Consider the following 17,514-nt stretch of genomic DNA (forward strand, 5'->3'; position numbering starts at 1 on the left):
ATCCATTCGGTCACCAAATAGGGCTTCCTGTTATTCATTTTCCCGTTAGCTCCATGAGTTTGGTCTTCTTTCCATCTTTCAGCCATAGTTTCCTCTTAGTCCAATTTAACTTGGTTATTTACTTTTATTCTCTTAAATGTTACATACTATAAAAGAGGAGGAAAAAATGAATGAAAATATCAGTTTCTTTCTTTCTCCTCTTCGTTTCCCCACCAAGAAGAAATAGTGCTTTGAATAAGAGTGGCCACCGTAGGCTCATATATTTGAAAGCTTAGTCTCCAGGGTGTGGAACTGCTTAAAAGAATTAGAAGAATTAAGAGGTGTGGCCTTGTGGAGGACGTGTGTCGTGTGAGGGGAGGAGCTTTGAGGTTGCAAAAGAACATGTCAGGCCCAATCTCTCTCTCTGCAAGCATGCCAGCAGACTAAGATGTACAATTCTCAGCTACCTTTCCAGCACCATGCCAGCCACGGATTATAACAGACTAATCTTTGAAACTGTAAGCAAGCCCCCAGTTAAGTGCTTTCTTTTATAAGAGTTGTCTTGGACATGGTGTCTCTTCACAGCAATAGAACTTAGACCACTAGCATAGTTTATTAAGAAACAAAGATCCTGAAAGCTATACAAAAAGTCCTTATAGTTAAAAGGCCACAACAAAAGACATGCATATACCATTTTTCAAATACCCTGACAAATGATGCAGGCATGTTTGAGAATGAACTCATGAAACATGCCAAAAGCTCTCATGCTATGAAAAATAAAAATAAGTAGCGTAAAAATATCCAAACTAATGTTTCCAGAATGAATTGAAGCATGCATGGAGACACATCCAAAAGGAGAGTTAACTCAAGTCCTTAAGCTATACATAAAATAAGGCCAGAAAATATAAGCAAATTCAAGCAATATTTCTGAATTCAATAACAGACTTTAATAGGCTAAAGTTAAACTTATCTATGCAGATAGCTATACAATGTATTGGTTGTTATGTAAATTGTATCAGGTAAATACGCTGAGAAGCCTAACTGAACCACGCTGGATATTATCTTTTGATGATCATTCATCCCACGGGCATCGCCATGTCTCTGCGCACACCTCACTGACTGAAGATGGAAATGCTTTTCCTCAGAGCTCATTCTCCATACTGAATATTAAATGCACTGCAGCCAGGGACCCAGCAACTCTGTCCCCACCCCCAAATCTCTCAACCAAAATGATAAAAGTTAACATCCCCAGTCCATGGTGTGCCTCTTAAGGTCACGTGACAATAACACATCCCTGTTGCTTCCTGCCAAACGAGTTTAACAGTATGACCAACACCTAAGTCATAGGAAGCATGAGACAGATGCAAAGTTAAAGGTCGTCGACCAAATCACTGGCCTATAGTCTTAAAAAAAAAAAGCCGGGGGCATGGTGGCACACTCTAATCCCAGCACTCAGCACTCGGGAGGCAGAGGCAGGCAGATTTCTGAGTTCGAGGCCAGCCTGTTCTACAAAGTGAATTCCAGGACAGCCAGGGCTACACAGAGAAACCCTGTCTCCAAAAAAAAAAAAAAAAAAAAAAAAAGTCAAGGTCCAAAAAAACTAGAATTGAAGAATCACTCCAGGTTAAAAGAATTTAATGACAGGCTGGGGATACAGCTCAATGATAAAGCATTTGCATAGCATGACTTGGGCCCTGGGTTTGATTCTAGCCCCAGAAAGAAAAGGGAGAAAGGAGAGGAGAAAACTAAGCAAAACACGTGTTAGCAAAACACAAAACCCATATGGACTACACGTTAAATACAGAACAGTATCAGTGGTGGGGTCCCCTGATTTTGATACCCATACTCTGCTCAGAAAACACAATCTAAAGTGCTATAAATATTTACAGTTACAAATCATGGTGTCTCCAGTTTTACCTTCCACCATTAAGGAAAGAGCTAGAGGGGTAGCAAAGTGGGAGGCTAGCTGTAGAATCTTCCAGGCCCTGGGTTTAATCTTCAGCAACACAAACAAAACTTTGTTACTACGGTGTGTGGTAGTGTGTGCCTGTATTCCAGGCACTGGGAAGCTGAGAGAGCCACTAGTTTGAGGATACCTGAGTGAGATGTTGCTGGATGGATGGATGGATGGGTGGGTGGAAGGAAGGAAGGAAGGAAGGAAGGAAAGAAGGAAGGAAGGAAAAAGAAAAGACCATATACACAGAGATAAGCAAATCAAGCTATGCTGACAAGCAAATTACCAACAACTAACAAAGGTATATATGACAAAAGACAAATACAGCAGTTCCTTGTACTGAACCTAAAACTTTTCTGAAGTTTAAGATTCTTTCAAAATAAATTAAGATTTTGTTTTCCCTAAATTAAACCTATGTTGACATAGTCTAGACTGCAGAGACTAATAGTTTTGCCTGGGTCCAGAGAAACTGTTTGCACTTGGGCCATTGCTTCCATTAGTCTTGGACTTTGAGGAATCTCCCCTCCCCAATTAAACTGGGTTTGCTAAGTGACTTGCATTTGCAAGGAATAACAGCATCCTGGTTATGTAATAGGCTACATTATGGCTTTTGTTTTTTGGGTTTTGGGGGGGTTTCGTGTGTGTGTGTGTGTGTGTTTATACTTTATATTTACTGTTCCTCCCAGCTCCCTACGAAACTGTGACTTAAATAAAAACAAACAGCTTAGTAACACAAGATACACTGTTCACAACTAGTAGCCTTTCATAAGAAATCTTTGGGAAAGCGGTCACTAGTCACTAAGACCAAGACATCCAGGTCAGGAAATTCTTCAGAGGAAGCTGTGGCACCCAGAGTTCTCATAGTAACAGTGGAGACCTGCCATGAAAGCCTTTACTTATCCAAGCTCAGAACTGTAACTGTGCCACTGTGCCCCAGGAAAGTAACAAATAAACACCACAAAGGGACCAAAAGAAAGACTGAGAAGAAACCAGCAACTGTCAACATCCAGAGTAAGGAATATCTTACACAAACTTATTTTGTTATTCATATAATTTAGGCCCTGACATTTCCTCAGATTGCAAGAAAATATACAATATATAATATAAAATATTGTTTGTTTAAGAGAAGACTGGCCCCAGAGAGGGCACAAGCATATAATGTGTGCTGCGGTCTATGAAGAGAGCCCTCTCGGGAGCATCTCTAGGTTTGGTGGCCCAGGCAGCAGCAACAGAAATACACTAAACATTACACGATGTAAAACAGCACCCAGGGGCCTTTAGGATAGAACTGCTCCGGGCATGAGAATGAGCCAATGACACTGAGGGAGGAACCACAGCTCCAATTAGTTCAAGCACTGACAATAGTGGACAAGCTGAAAAAATGTTTTTCTTGATATCTTGAGTATAGCACTGAAAACAGCCAAATGAAACTAAGCAAGAACTCAGTCAGCCATGTTCACGTCTCTTCATTTTCCCCCCCTCTCTCTTTCTTTTCCAACTTTATTCTTTCCAGCTCTGTAAATATTTAAACTCTTGGCAAAATTCAAACCTCACAACTCACTCTTCTCGGCTGTCTGAGAAATACAACACTGAAAGCGGGAAAGGACAGAAGTAACAGGGCATGAAGTTGCGAGAAGTGCCGGGGAGCAGAGCAACTCCCACTGAGATTCCCATCTACGGCTTAGGAAAAACATCTGGATGAACAGGTAGGAAGCATCTGAATAGAGCATCTGGTAGAGTGTATACGGTCCCATAGGTAGGAAACATACGGTCACACAGGTCGGAAACATAGGGACATATGGAAAGGAGACACGTGGATAGACAGGCAGGAAGCAGCTGGATACACAGGCTGAGAAACAAAGCCAGATAGAAAGCTAGGTGCCTTGAGAAGACATACTTCCATCTGTACTGAAGATTGTTTTATTACAAGATCAATACTCCAAGGCCTAGAGAGAGAGCTCAGCAGTGAAGATCACTTGCTCTTATGACAGACCTCAGTGTGGTTTTCAGGGCTCACTTGGACCACACAACTATCCGTAAACTCGAGGTCTAGGGGATCCATTGCCCTCTCCTGACCTCCATTGGAACCCAGCACACACATGTGCACAAGCCATGAGAGGTGAGCAAAGCACTCACACACATAGAAGGTAAATCAGAAGAGAACGAACGTGAATGGACAATCACGTTCCTCACCACCGTGAATCTCTAGACAATACTCCTTAACTCCCTGTAAGAAAACCACAGGGAAGCTGTATTTTAAATAAAATTTCTAGACCTTGTCTCCCAAATGTCCAAAGAAACCGAAAAAAAAAAAAAAGGATGAAGTAAAGGCTGGCACAAACACACACTAAAATGTATATGGTAACAACACTTGTGATGGTAAAAAGTAGAATAAACCCTTATGGCTACCAACAGGAGACTGGTTAAAGAAATTATAAAAACTAAAGACAGAGTAGCCCAAAATGTTAATTCCAACTACTGGGCTAGGAGGACTCTGAGATCAGAGGAGGTTAGAAACCTGCCTCAAGAAATCAATAACTAGGCTAGAATCTGGCATGGTGATGAAGTTTTTGCCTAGCCCTGAGTACAATCTCAACTACTGCAAAAAAAGATAAAAACAACAAAGCAGGCTAATTAATTGATAGAAAGAAAAATAGCGGCCTCACTAGTTAAATCATTCACACAAGGCTCATCATGTAGTCATAAACATTATGACTTATAAGCTAGAAAAACATGTCTGTGTCCATTGATAATTTAAAATTCGTTTGTACTTATCAAAAATTATATTGCAAAACATGCATATGTGTAAAAATAAAGTAAATCTACAATTAAAATTTAAATTGTGTGAAAAAAAAAGTTTGATAACAGATATTACTGGCCAATATATGAGAAAAGACAATATTCACTGGCTTAGGAAAGAAGTTAAAATAATAATTACTAAAATTATAAATGCATATATACTCACAAGAGTTCTACTTTAGCAAAATTACCCTCTCCATAAAGATTATGTGGCTGTAGGATGTACATGGTAGCACTGAACAAGCAGCTAAGGGTCAGCATAAGGAGTTGGTTAAACAAAATACAGCGTATCAACTGCACGACTGTGACATGCTGTTGGTAAGACGGCATCACTCTGTAAACACTGGTTTAGAAAGCTCTCTAACACAGGCTAAAGTTATTAAAAGGAAATATGCATCCATGTGTGCTAGAGTAACGCTACCACAAATCCAAGGAAGCTGCTAGCAATGGTGGCTGTGGGAACTGTTCAGGAAAGTTCTCAGAACCAACTCTAGGCTTCTTTTCCATACGCTAATCTTCCTTTTAACAAAAACACCCCATCAAAAGGCATCATGCATGGGGCTAGAGAAAAGGTTCAGAGGATCGCTGGCTGCTCCTGTAGAGGACCTGGGTTTGATTCCCAGCACCAGCAGCTCACAAGCATCCATAACTCTAGTGCCAATACCCTCCTCTGGCTTCTGCGGCATCAGGCACACAAAAGTGGTGCACAGACATGCATGCAGCCAAAACACCCCATACAAATAAAACAAAATAAAATAAAGGCATTACACAGAAGAAGAAGAAAAAAAAAAGCCTGCAACTTCAAAATATTCATGATACATTAATTTTTGAAGTAGACCACAAAAAAAAAATTGTAGAGGATTTTCCAACACACACAACACATAAAAAAATTACTTCATTGTGTGTATGTGTGTCCCTGCACCATGTGGAAGTCATAGGACAACTAGCAAGGCTTGCTTCTTTCCTTCTACCACGTGGTTTCCAGAGATCCCACTCAGGTTATCAGGCTTCGAGGCAAATGCTTCTCCCGCTGCGCCAAGACAAGACCAGCATGGAAGGAACTATAGAAGGATTTTCAACAGCAAAATCACAGTAGCTTCTTATTCCCTTGGTGACAGTTGAACAGCATTAGCTAATAGTGACCGAACAGCAATTGTTTCATAAGGGCAGGCTTCTGGAATCTAACAGCCAAAAGCATATTAAGGCCTTATTTTTTATTGTTGTCATTGCCTTTAAAAAAAAAAAAAGTAAAAGTGAGTTTTCTCTCTTTAGTGCTTAAGCAGGGAAGAGTATCAACCAAGGCTTTCTGTTTTCCAAGGCCCTCATATGGTATTGCTTTGCTGACTTCATCACGGAAAAACTGGTCAGACAAAGCATGAAAGAACAGCTGTCCCTAACCATCACCAACTGCAAAACACCCAGGAATAAATTTAGACTTCTAGACAGGAAAAAGAAATTAATCAGTTCATCCCCCAGTTTGGGAGTTGGGGAATGGGGAAGGGAGTATACAATCACACGGGAGCAGAGACAACATTGCCCAGGAGACCAGAGAGCAGTGTCCATGTGTCATGCAATAGGCACCAACATGGAGCGAGTGCCTGAATGTCAGTCACCCAGCATTACTAGGCAGGGCCGGAGGGTGTGGAGGCGAGGTAAAGCTCCATCCAACGTTATGAGGGTAAAATCCTCCACGGCAAGGATGGTCCCAAAGAAGGCAAGTGACAGACAGGATTTAAACTATCAAATTCTTTTCAAAACTCCCAAGAGAGACATTTACTACTCAGAAAACAAATTTACTCAGTGTATCAACTTATCATCTATGTATTACTAAAATGCTAATTTTCTGAATAGTTAGGACTTTAGGCTTTCTGCTATTTCCCTGTTATTTTCTTACCAAGTAAACTATGTTTCTTGCATTGAGGGAAAAGATTGGATTTTTGAAGTTTTTTTTTTTTTTTAAAGAAAAACATTTGATACTTGGATACAGTACCAATAGGGCTCCCACCTAGTCATCTGTCTTATTTAGTATCTAAAGTCCTCCGTCATCTTCCTTCCTTCATCCCTGGGGATGTCTGGTAATTCAGACACAAAGGGCAAGAATCTACTCAGACTATATCAAATTGAGTAAAACATTCAAGTCAACCAAATGTGGAAAATATGAAAATTAAAATTTGTGGTAAAAATTATACCGTGCATGGAATAAGTATGTGAATTAAAGTAGAAGAAAATTGGTTTTTGCAAATTTCCTCTTCAGAGACTATTTTATGAAGGAAAGTACAAAGATTCTAAGCATACAGGCACTCTGTCACCTGCAGTAGCCCCTGTCTTACAAAGCCACTAATTCTACAATACAGAGATAAGCACGAGTCTTCCTCTCTCACAACTAAGACATGATTAGATCTACAAGCTTTGGCAATACATCCAAAGCTCTTGGAACTCATTAGATATGTGGCTAAAAAGTATCTCAGGAGTCAGGTACAGATGTTCAGGCCTGTAACCTAACCTTTAGGAGGTCTAAACAGGAAGACACGTTCAAGATCAGCTTTCCCTACAAACTGAGCTGGGGATCAGTCTGGCCCAGTATCAAAAGCACAAAACAAGACGTGTGGTGGTGCACACCTTTAATTCCAGTGCTTCTAGAAGGTAGAATGAGTTCTAGGCCAGCCTAGTCTGCATGAGTTCCAAACTAGTCAGGGCTACCAAGGAACCCCTGTCTCAAACACAAAACAGAGAAGAGAAAGAAAAGAGTTGAGTCATCCTGGGACTTGGCCACATTGGTCTTATGCCAACCACACAAGGTTAGCTCAAAATATATGTAAATAAATGTAATATAACATACACAAATAGACTTAAGGACAAAAAGAAGAAGGAGAAGAGGAGGAAAAGGAAGGAAGGAAGGAAGGAAGGAAGGGAGGGAGGGAGGGAGGGAGGGAGGGAGGGAGGGAGGCAGGCAGCCAGGCAGCCAGGCAGCCAGGCAGCCAGGCAGCCAGGCTCAGGAGTAGTACATGCCTAGCATGCACAAGAAAGACTCAGGGTTCAATCCCTAATATCATAAACAAACAAACAAGCAAACAAACAAAACATAGATAACCACTCTCCTACTTTAACTAAAAATCCACAAAGTAAAGAATTTTATGCAGCAGCAAGTAAATGTGTTTCAAAATATTTAGATCACAGTTTCTGTAGCTAAACCCTGCTAGCACGAATGGGCTTTCAGTGTGTTCCCATGCATATGTGCACAGACTGATTCACACGTGCCTTCAGTGCCACGACCTCAACCTCTCCTAATTATTCCACTTCTTGCTTTTACATTTTCTGCAATTTTTGTAGTTATTTATTTATTCTGTATAGGGTATGTGTAAATGTCATGATGCATATGTGGAGGTCAGATGACAGGGTATAGAAATGAGTACTCTCTGTCCATTCTCTGGGTTCTGGGGCATAATCTCGGGTCACCAAGCTTGGGAGTAAGTACCTTTACTTACTAAGTCAGCATAGCTTATACAACTTTTAAAAATATGAAGAACTGATTAAAAAGGCATAGCCAAGCCATTTCACATCAGCTATATCAGGAATATACTGACAACCTAAATATCTACCAGATGGGAGCTAGCTAAATTAAATGAATATAGCATATTAATGTGCTACAATACTAAGCAATTCTGTCCATGTGTGTATACACACACACACATATATAGATATAGAAGATTTCTTTAAAGATACAGAACAGTGGGTATAATAAGCAAGTGTTTGCATACACACACATACACAGACATCCATACACACATGACTAGAAACACTGTATGGCTCTAGGAAGCACATTGAAGGTCTGAAGAAATAGCAACTGGAGGAAGTTTGTGAATACTTCTCTGGGGTGTGTGTGTGTGTGTGTGTGTGTGTGTGTATGTGTGTGTGTGTGTATCTGTGGGTGAGTTCATCTGTGTGTATGTATTTCTTTGCAAGTGTGTATGTATACAGGGAAGACAGAGCACAATCATAGTGCTATGGGCGCCACTTTTGCAATCCAGTGCCCTGCAAAAGTCAATCCAGGGCACTCCAGAGGACCAAATGTTTCCAACCCCTGAACACCTTGTCCCGAGACAGGCAGGAGTAGGACTGTTTCCTCTTTGCTCTGGGCCCGCACGTCCTGTAGCACATAGTCTGTACGACCCCAACACCTCTCCCATCCTTGAGACAGTCAATTAACCTGTTGGCCAAATTATAGGTTTAACTTACTCTCTCACAATAAGGACATGTCTATCCAGCACCTGGAATTCCTCTTCATGCCTTTCCTGCATCTCGGCACCAGCCAGAGATGTACACTCACCTCAAAAACCCCTAACAACTCCCCAAGGTTTATACAGTCTTGTTACTTTCAATAAAAGAGCGCTGTTTCACTGAAAACCATCTTGGAGAAGGCTGTTTCGCCATTGACCAAGGTCTAGCAGAACTCACCCACCCGGTAACACTTCATCCCCTGGAGTCCAGACAGATGCATAACGGTTCCCTGGGACCCCAAGATCCTGAGACAAAAGGATGCTGCTATTCAGGCAATGCCAATCTTTTCTTTGAAAGGAGGTCTCTTGCTAGTCTACAACTGGCCAAGTAGGCTGGGCTGGTGCCTGGCTCCCTGTGCCTAGCACTGAGGTTGTAAGGAACCAACTTTTTCAGATGAGTTCTAGGGATGCCTCCCGGCTTCTCCTGAGAAATATCCAAAGCTCCAATTTAAAATACCATGCTCATGAAAGACATTTCCCAAAGATTGCTGGTTTTAAAGTGAAGGTCAAGAGCTGAGGATAGACCTACAGTGGCAGAGCAAGTGTTTAGCATGCACAATGCTCCGAATTTGGTGCCCAAAAGTGTGGGAGAGCGCGCGCGCGCGCACACACACACACACACACAGATGAAAGCTGAATGATACAACTAGTCTGCGGACAATCTAATTTGGCATTTCTTTACTATCCCCACACTTGCTTCTCATACACTTCATCGATTTGGAACATGTGGGAAGCTTTGGTTTATGACTGCTGGTTACAGGATGAGGGCAATCCACCTTTGTTTGCCATCGGGGTCAGCTGCTTGAGGATATAAGGGATGTGTGCAAGCTTTAGACCAGTAGGTTCAGAGTTCCTGGAAGACTCGAGTCAACTTGAGGTTGCACTCACTTTGGCAAAGCACAGGGTAAGAAAAGAGCCCAGGAACAATGCTTCTTCCATTTTTATCTAGTTTATTCCTGAAGATCCAGGAAGAGAGTCCTTTTACTCCCCTAAAACTAACTGCTTGGTAGCTAAGGCATCATTTGGATATCTAAGCAGAAGTTGAAAGCATCATCAGAAAACAGCAGCATCTTTTATAAAAACCTTTCATCGAACCTCATATTTTTTTTGCCCCCTTCAGGGGGATGGAGGGGAGTGACACCAAAAACTGCTAACGTCTCCTGCCCCTGACCTCTCCTGTCCCTGACCTCTCCTGTCCCTGCAGAGCGAGCGTTTACTCAGCTCTGCACATCTACAGTGGACATTACCTTACTGTTGTTAAAATGAAGTCAAGGAGCAGAAAATACTCCCAATTCTAAAAACCAGACTGAAACACAGTATATATTCAGTAAATATATACTGAATGGGAAAAAGCTACCTGCATTTTATATAGCGAGTACCTGATACTAAAGCCAGCACAACTGAGATTCAAGCTCTGGCTCTGCTGTCGACAGGCTGTGACTCAGAAAGTTTCTTCATCTGTCTAACACAGAATACTGTCATGGTGTCGTAAGAGAAAAGGTATCGAAGCACCTTGCCTGCGGGCAGGCTCACGTGTGTACTCGTCAGGAACCAAGTTACAGGAAGACAGTATATGCCCTCCTTTGCCTTGCTTGGTCTGAATGAAGACATGAGGCCAAGGAAATAAAGAGAACGTCAGCAGTATACTGGAAGCCTGTACCAGTGTCACAAATTATGCAGCAAAAACTGAAAGATGTAACTCAAAGAAAACTCTCTGGTACGTGAAGAGATACAGGGCAAGCAGAGCTGATTCTGAACCCCCAAATCCACTGGGTAGACTCTGTCAGGTCCCAAAGAAACCCAGGACAAGTCTTGCTCAGTACCTGTGGCCCCTCCCATCCCACCTCCTAAACCTGCCAGCCCAGGGGCTGGGCTTCCTTTCCCTTCCCTTCCCCCAGCTTCTCTTTCCTATATAACCTCAGCCATCTAGGCCAGAGCTCTCTAGGTCCTCTACTCTTGGCTCTTAGCTGGCTAGCTCTTGGCCTTTTGGTCCTTGCCTCCTCTCCTCTAAGTCTTAGCCCCTCTCCCATTCTCCCTCCACTCATGGCCAGGTTTAGTCTAAATGCTTCCAGATGCCTCTGGGTGAACCCTCCTCCCTCATATCTACCATCAACCATCCCCTTCTCCTCAGTCATAACTAGAAGTGGTCACATTCTTAACTACATTCCGACTCCTTCTTCAGCTGGGCCTTCAGAGCTTGGGGCTTACCGAGATTCGGCTGGGACACTGCCATGGACCTCTGTGGCACCGAGGTGGAAGTGATGGACGGGTGGAGGTTCACATGATTCAGAGGCTGATTCATCACCTTCCTGGGGTCTTGCCATGTGGTGATTTTCTCTATGTGACTAAAGGAAGGAAAACAATTAGTTTCTTGTTCAATCGTCAGTATAATCATCGGCATCACCAGTAACAGTATCCCAGTGACACTGGGTCTTCCCCTTGGGTCAGCTTACAAGTGGCTGATGAACCAACGGCTTTTGGTTCTACCCAGGGACTTCCCTAGCCCATCTGGCCCTGCATTCTGGTTGAGCCATGACAAACACTGCAGACGGCTTAACCCAAGTAGCTTATACACACACATCAGCACCTGGGCTGCTTCCTCACACACACACACACACACACACACACACACACACACACCAAATTCCCTCACAGATACCGCTGGAGAGCTGCCCTCCAAAAGCTGACCCCATACTCTGCTCCCAAACCACATCACAGATCATTCTTACTGCTTTACAGATCTGTCCCACTCCATCACGATCAATCTTCAGTGTTGTGGAGGTGGGTGGGTGGGTGGGTGGGTGGATGGATAGATGGACTTTAAACATGAGTAAATTCATACAGTGCCCTTACTTTGCTTTTTATAAATGGAATCAGAGATCTTTCTGTATCCATTAAAGACAGCAAGCTATGATATTCAAAACTAAATATTACCCCTTTGTTCTGGTCTTACAACCAGGTTTGCATCTTCCTGTCAAGCCCTGCTTACACTCTTCCTAAGACACAAAAAGAATGTGGCTGCTCAGCCGGGTGGTGGCACATGCCTTTAATCCCAGCACTTGGGAGACAGAGGCAGGCGGATTTCTGAGTTTGAGGCCAGCCTGGTCTACAAAGTGAGTTCCAGGACAGCCAGGGCTACACAGAGAAACCCTGTCTCAAAAACCAAAACCCAAAAAAAAAAAAAAAAAAAGGAATGTGGCTGCTCTTTCTGTTAACCACATCTGAATTTCGAATAACAAAGGTATTCTTATCTTTAGTGTCTGAAACTACAATAAACTCTCCCTGTTTATGCTAGGTCTAGAAATTTCCTTTCTGGAAAGTTGCATTTAGTTTAGATTTTCTCTCTCTTTCTTCTTTCTTTCCTTCTTCTTTATTTTGTTTTGTTTTTTCTTTCCCCACAGTTAAATGCTTCTCCCAAGACTGGGATATGTTAGCATGAGGAACTCTTCCATTGCCAGGAATTGAAGACATGGAAGCCCTTCTAAGAGTTTCATATTGAATATAATTCTAAAAAAATAAATAAACAATAAACCAGGGGCTGAGCACAAGCATAGCTCTGTGCTGGACATAGGGAAAGGGAGGTGGGGTCAGGGTTAACTTTGATGACTGAATGTCAAATGCAGTGGCCAGCTCAATCTTCAAAAAAAAGTAAGCAGCAAGCTAGAATAATAATACAAAGTTATGTTGTGAAAAGCAAAAGACTAAAGAGAATCCATGTCCCTAATCAGAGAGAGAGAGAGAGAAAGAGAGAGAGAGAGAAAATATGAATGTGTCCTTTGTTATATCTTCAGTTTGACAGCCTAATTCTGTTTTAAGACTTGAATAAAATCTTTTAGTCAGCCTTTGGATATGAGAAAACTCAGATAGCCCCAGGTTCTTTGTCACAAGCCTTCAAAATAAGGAACTGACACAAATGATAAATAGTTGACATCACTGAACTAAATATCAAAATAAAGTAAATTCCCTTTAGCAAAGCAATTAAAGCTAAGGCACTTAATGATTGTTCATACAGGGTCAGTCCTATCAAAAACTTGTTTCAGGCTAGAAAGATGGCTTATTGGTTGAAAATGCTCAGCACACACACAGAGGACCTCAAAGCCTCAGAGCCCATGCAAAGCTGGCCATTGTGGTATATGTCTATAACCATAATGCTGCTGGCCATTGTCTATAACCACAGTGCTCCAGAGGCAAGATGGGAAGTAGAGAGAGAAGAATCCCTGGAATGTGGCTAAAGTGGACTGTGCAGCAGCAAATAACAAAAGCCAGTCTAAATAAAACAAAACAGTCTAAAACTCACAACACCTGAGGTGGTGGCTCTCCGACTAAGGCATGTTCTCATGCAACAAATGTACACCTCTCTCTTTCTCTCTCTATCTCTTTCTCTCTCTCTCTCTCTCTCTCTCTCACACACACACACACACTCACTCTTACACTTCTAAGGTACACTTGTCCTAAATAAATATTTTCTGTTCTGGTACCATAGACCTTTCTCTGTGAGCCGTTCTACGATGCCAGCATCATGAATACTGATACTATCTTGAGAACCATCATAAGCACCCCAAGTCTCCCCCAGAGAGTGAGATATATCAGTATACAGGGTCTGTTGATAGAGATAGGTCACTGCTGACATCAGACATAGGGTTAAAGTTGAAGGGTTACCACAGCAACTGGAAACCAACACTGAGCCTCCTCTCTTCCCTTCTAAACAAGCGGGTACTGGCTTGTGAATATAGTGGGACCTAGAGCGTCCTGGGCAAAGCTGGCATATGAAGTGGTAGTTAATGCTTTCCAGCTCCCATTCCTTTGCAAGGAGGGTAAAGCCTCTGGTGTGGACACTCCTGCCTCATCCAGATGGATCCGACCCAATGATAACTAAGGCTGAAGGGCCTGGGACTCACACAGTGTTTTGGTAAACTCTGAAGGAAGCCCACCCTTCCAAATCTACAACCAGCCATCACCTTTTTGAAGAGTTTTGTTCCCAGATCTGCTAATTGTGCCTTTCAGTGTCTTCTCCAAGCCTCCAATAAAAGAGCAGCTTTACTGAGAAGCCTGATAGCTAAGCTGCCATCAGCGAGGCTGCTGTGCAAGGGTTAGGAAGTCCAGTGGTCTTCTCGAATTCACACACAGCAATAAAAACTACCCACAAAAAATTGGCTATGAACGGAGACAATGCCTTTGTAAACCATATCTTGTCACACTGTCAAAGGGTTGGATACCTGTCCCTGGCTTATGTGATTTCTTTCCCATCTAAATGCAAAAGCTCAAGGAAAACTATATTGGTCACAAGGCTAACCACAGTGTTCAAGATTTAATTTGAAAACTAACTTCTCCTATCATTAAGTGATTTAGAGACTTCAGCATTGGCTCCCCTCACCCAGCTCCCAGCCCCAAAAGATGCTATTCCCTGTCTCATCCCTGGCTGCCTCTATTAATATGACTGAGTCACTTCCCTTCTCCTGTTTCTCAGTGTGACCACGCTGTGTGCCAAGCCGGAGAGTTTAACTAGATTAATCCCACTTCCTTTCTACTCCCACCTCCTTCCTGGCTTTATTCTCCTGCTGGGTCTACTTTAAGAAAAGGTCTTCTATTTAAAAAGTATAATCTCTTGTGGAAATTAACACCAACACATCTATATATTGTTATATCCTAAGTCTCCTTATGTTCTATATACTCTATAAATACATGCTATTTCCAAATGTAAAGGGGTTGGGGGAACTAACTGTGTATGATGACATATGCAAATAACGGGCTCATTAGTGGGGGGTTTGTTTGATTTTGTTTTGTTGTGTATTCCTATGTACATGGTTTTGTGACTGTGAGATGATTTTATAATTAACAAAGGCTAAAATACTCATGAAGGCACACACATACAAGAACAAAGGAAAAGTAATGCGCAAATATGTAGGTTGCCTGACAGCCACTACTGAAGATAAACCGTAGACTTACGCGTCAGCTGTCTTCCCCCTTTGACGAAGCTCCTTCTAACCCAAACCCCCTTCACTCCCTTAGTCTGAAGAACAGTCCTATTTCTTTCCCAAAAGAATATAAGTTCTTTGAAGCACATAAAGACAATAAAGATATAAAAAAATAGGGATGACTGAAGATACTTCATTTTGAAAGAATTCAGAAATCCTTATAGCATAGGCAAAGAACTTGATCTTCAGATATAAGCTTGGAGCCAGGTGTGGTGGCATATGCCTTTAGTCCCAACACTCCCGGCAGAGTCAGGCTAATCTCTCTAAATTCAAGGTCAGCCAAAGCTACAAACCTTGCCTCAAACAAATAAGGCAATAACAACATAAAATACATAAATGAAATGAAAAGAAAAATTACACTCCCCCCCCCATATCTTCCTGCAGTCTTAAAAGATTGGGAGTAAATGGAACCAGTCTGTTGGCCCCATGTAGTTTACAAAGAATAGCAGTTCCTAAGAGGAAGGGAAGCTTTTCTTGACAATCACAAACTTTTCCATAGACTTAAAAAACAAAATCCCTACAAAGGTTTCCCGTGACGAGCCTCGAATAGCATGTGGTGGGAAAAGCGCCCACAACAAATAAGGAAGGAGTGGCCGTTCTCCTTCCTTGGAAGGACAAACCTGTACTAGACTTCAAACCCCAGCAGGACTTGGCTCCAGAACTGGCTAGTCACCAATGAGCAGGAGCACATCCAGGGACCTGGGGTTTGCCAGCAGACAGAAAAGGCCAGCGTGCCTCTGGAAAGATTCTGGACCGGAAAGGATGGCTACTGGGAAACCGATGTGTCAAATTCTCTTCCCCGTGGATTAATACAAAACGATTCTAATTATGAGATAAAGTCTGTGGGTAAAGATTAACTACAATAAAGAGAGGAAGCACTCTTGCCCTTAGGTTACCCCTTACTTCCAAGCCTGGCCCTGCCCATGAGCCTGGGGGGACTGTCTGGTTTTCTCCTCTCCTACTGCTTTGTCCTACATATTACTTTTCCTTCAGATGAGAAAGACCATGTGCCCTCGGTCTTGATGGCTTTCCTTTCCCTTTCTCCTTTTCCTCTCCTCTCCCACTTAGATTTGTTCTATCCCAAGTCCATATGGAATCTAAATTATTCCTGGGAATAGATCTCCAAAGCCACACACACACACACACACACACACACACACACACACAAATTCGGGGCTCTCCAGAGCCACTACTACCCCTGTAACCTACTACAGACTCTTTACAATCCTAAAAGATCACAATCTTGAAATCACAACATACCTGGGAACCTGAACTTTAACACTAGCACAGACCCTGTGTCACCTAACTGAATAACCCACCCCAAACTTGGCATCCATAGCCAAAGAGATGCAAAACAAAGCCCCTATAGTAAATATGCTAAGCAAAAACACATGCAAGGAAAGCCGGTCTGTTCTAAGCATCCTAGATTATCAACAATCACTTACAGGTTTCATGATTCATGACCAGGATTCCCAAGTTCACTTATTAGTGTCAGGCATCTCCTGCTTCAAGTTCAAGGCTAACAAAGTTGACCCAACAACCAAAGTCTATATACCTACTATGCGTGATGCACAGTGCTCTGGCCAGGAATAAAAAATGAGAAGCATTTTATATATAAACAACATATACATATAGAAGCATTAAAAGCCAAGATAAACCCTTATCTGAAAAATAGAATCTACCAGCTTCTCAGTGCCCAGCAAATAAATGGTCTGGTGTTTGTGGAAGGATTTACTTGCCAGTCCTTGACCTAGTACACTTCTGTTTATGGAAGAAAGCCACATGACAATAATGTATAATGTGTTTTATATGCTGGAAGCATAGAAAGGTATAAAAATGGAAATGATTATAAGTGCCCTTATCTTTTTACTGCCCTATGCCTTTGCCCCTCTTTCTTTGATATATCAGTTTCACACTACAGTCAGGATGAGTGCTCCAATCATCAGGCCATGAAAGCCTTCCCCCTGCCCCTTTACCCACCACAACCTAGCAGGTCATAAAGATAACGGTACCCATGAGACAGGAACAATAAGGCACACTAAGGAGCAAGTCCATCGTAATGCTATTTTGATGAAGTTCCTCTTTGACCTCTTCCTTGACTCCGTCTTATTTTGGGGAGTAGAATTATTTCTCTTCCAGTGAAATGTAAACTTTTCTCATGACCATGGAACAAACTGCATGGCATACAAAAGGTTTGTTTGTTTGTTTGTTTTTAAATCTTGCAATCCCCATGACATTATAAGTCCAATTTAGATATAGATGAACTTGATTCACCGGTCCTGATTACCGCTCTCTATAACAAAGGTGTATGTTAACAGCCCCGATGTAATGTCATCTCAGCTCTTTTTTTTTTTTTTTTTTTCTTTTGGTTTTTCGAGACAGGGTTTCTCTGTATAGCCCTGGCTGTCCTGGAACTGATTCTGTAGACCAGGCTGGCCTTGAACTCAGAAATCCGCCTGCCTCTGCCTCCAAGTGCTGGGGTTAAAGGAATTCGCCACCACTGCCAGGCATCATCTCAGCTCTTGAAGGA

At 42.2% G+C, this 17,514-nt stretch overlaps 1 protein-coding gene across 2 annotated transcripts in view; it reads right to left on the reverse strand.

Annotated features, from left to right (window-relative positions):
* The window catches only part of Wwtr1 (WW domain containing transcription regulator 1), a 120,267-nt gene that overhangs the window by 34,871 nt on the left and 67,882 nt on the right, over positions 1–17,514 (reverse strand). For both annotated transcript variants that reach the window (NM_001168281.1, NM_133784.3), the window contains exon 3: positions 11,218–11,354. In NM_001168281.1, the coding sequence (NP_001161753.1) occupies positions 11,218–11,354 (137 nt within the window). The remainder of the gene's footprint in view (positions 1–11,217; positions 11,355–17,514) is intronic.

The sequence above is a fragment of the Mus musculus genome, chromosome 3, assembly GCF_000001635.26.
Source record: "Mus musculus strain C57BL/6J chromosome 3, GRCm38.p6 C57BL/6J".
Classification (NCBI taxonomy): Eukaryota; Metazoa; Chordata; class Mammalia; order Rodentia; family Muridae; genus Mus; species Mus musculus.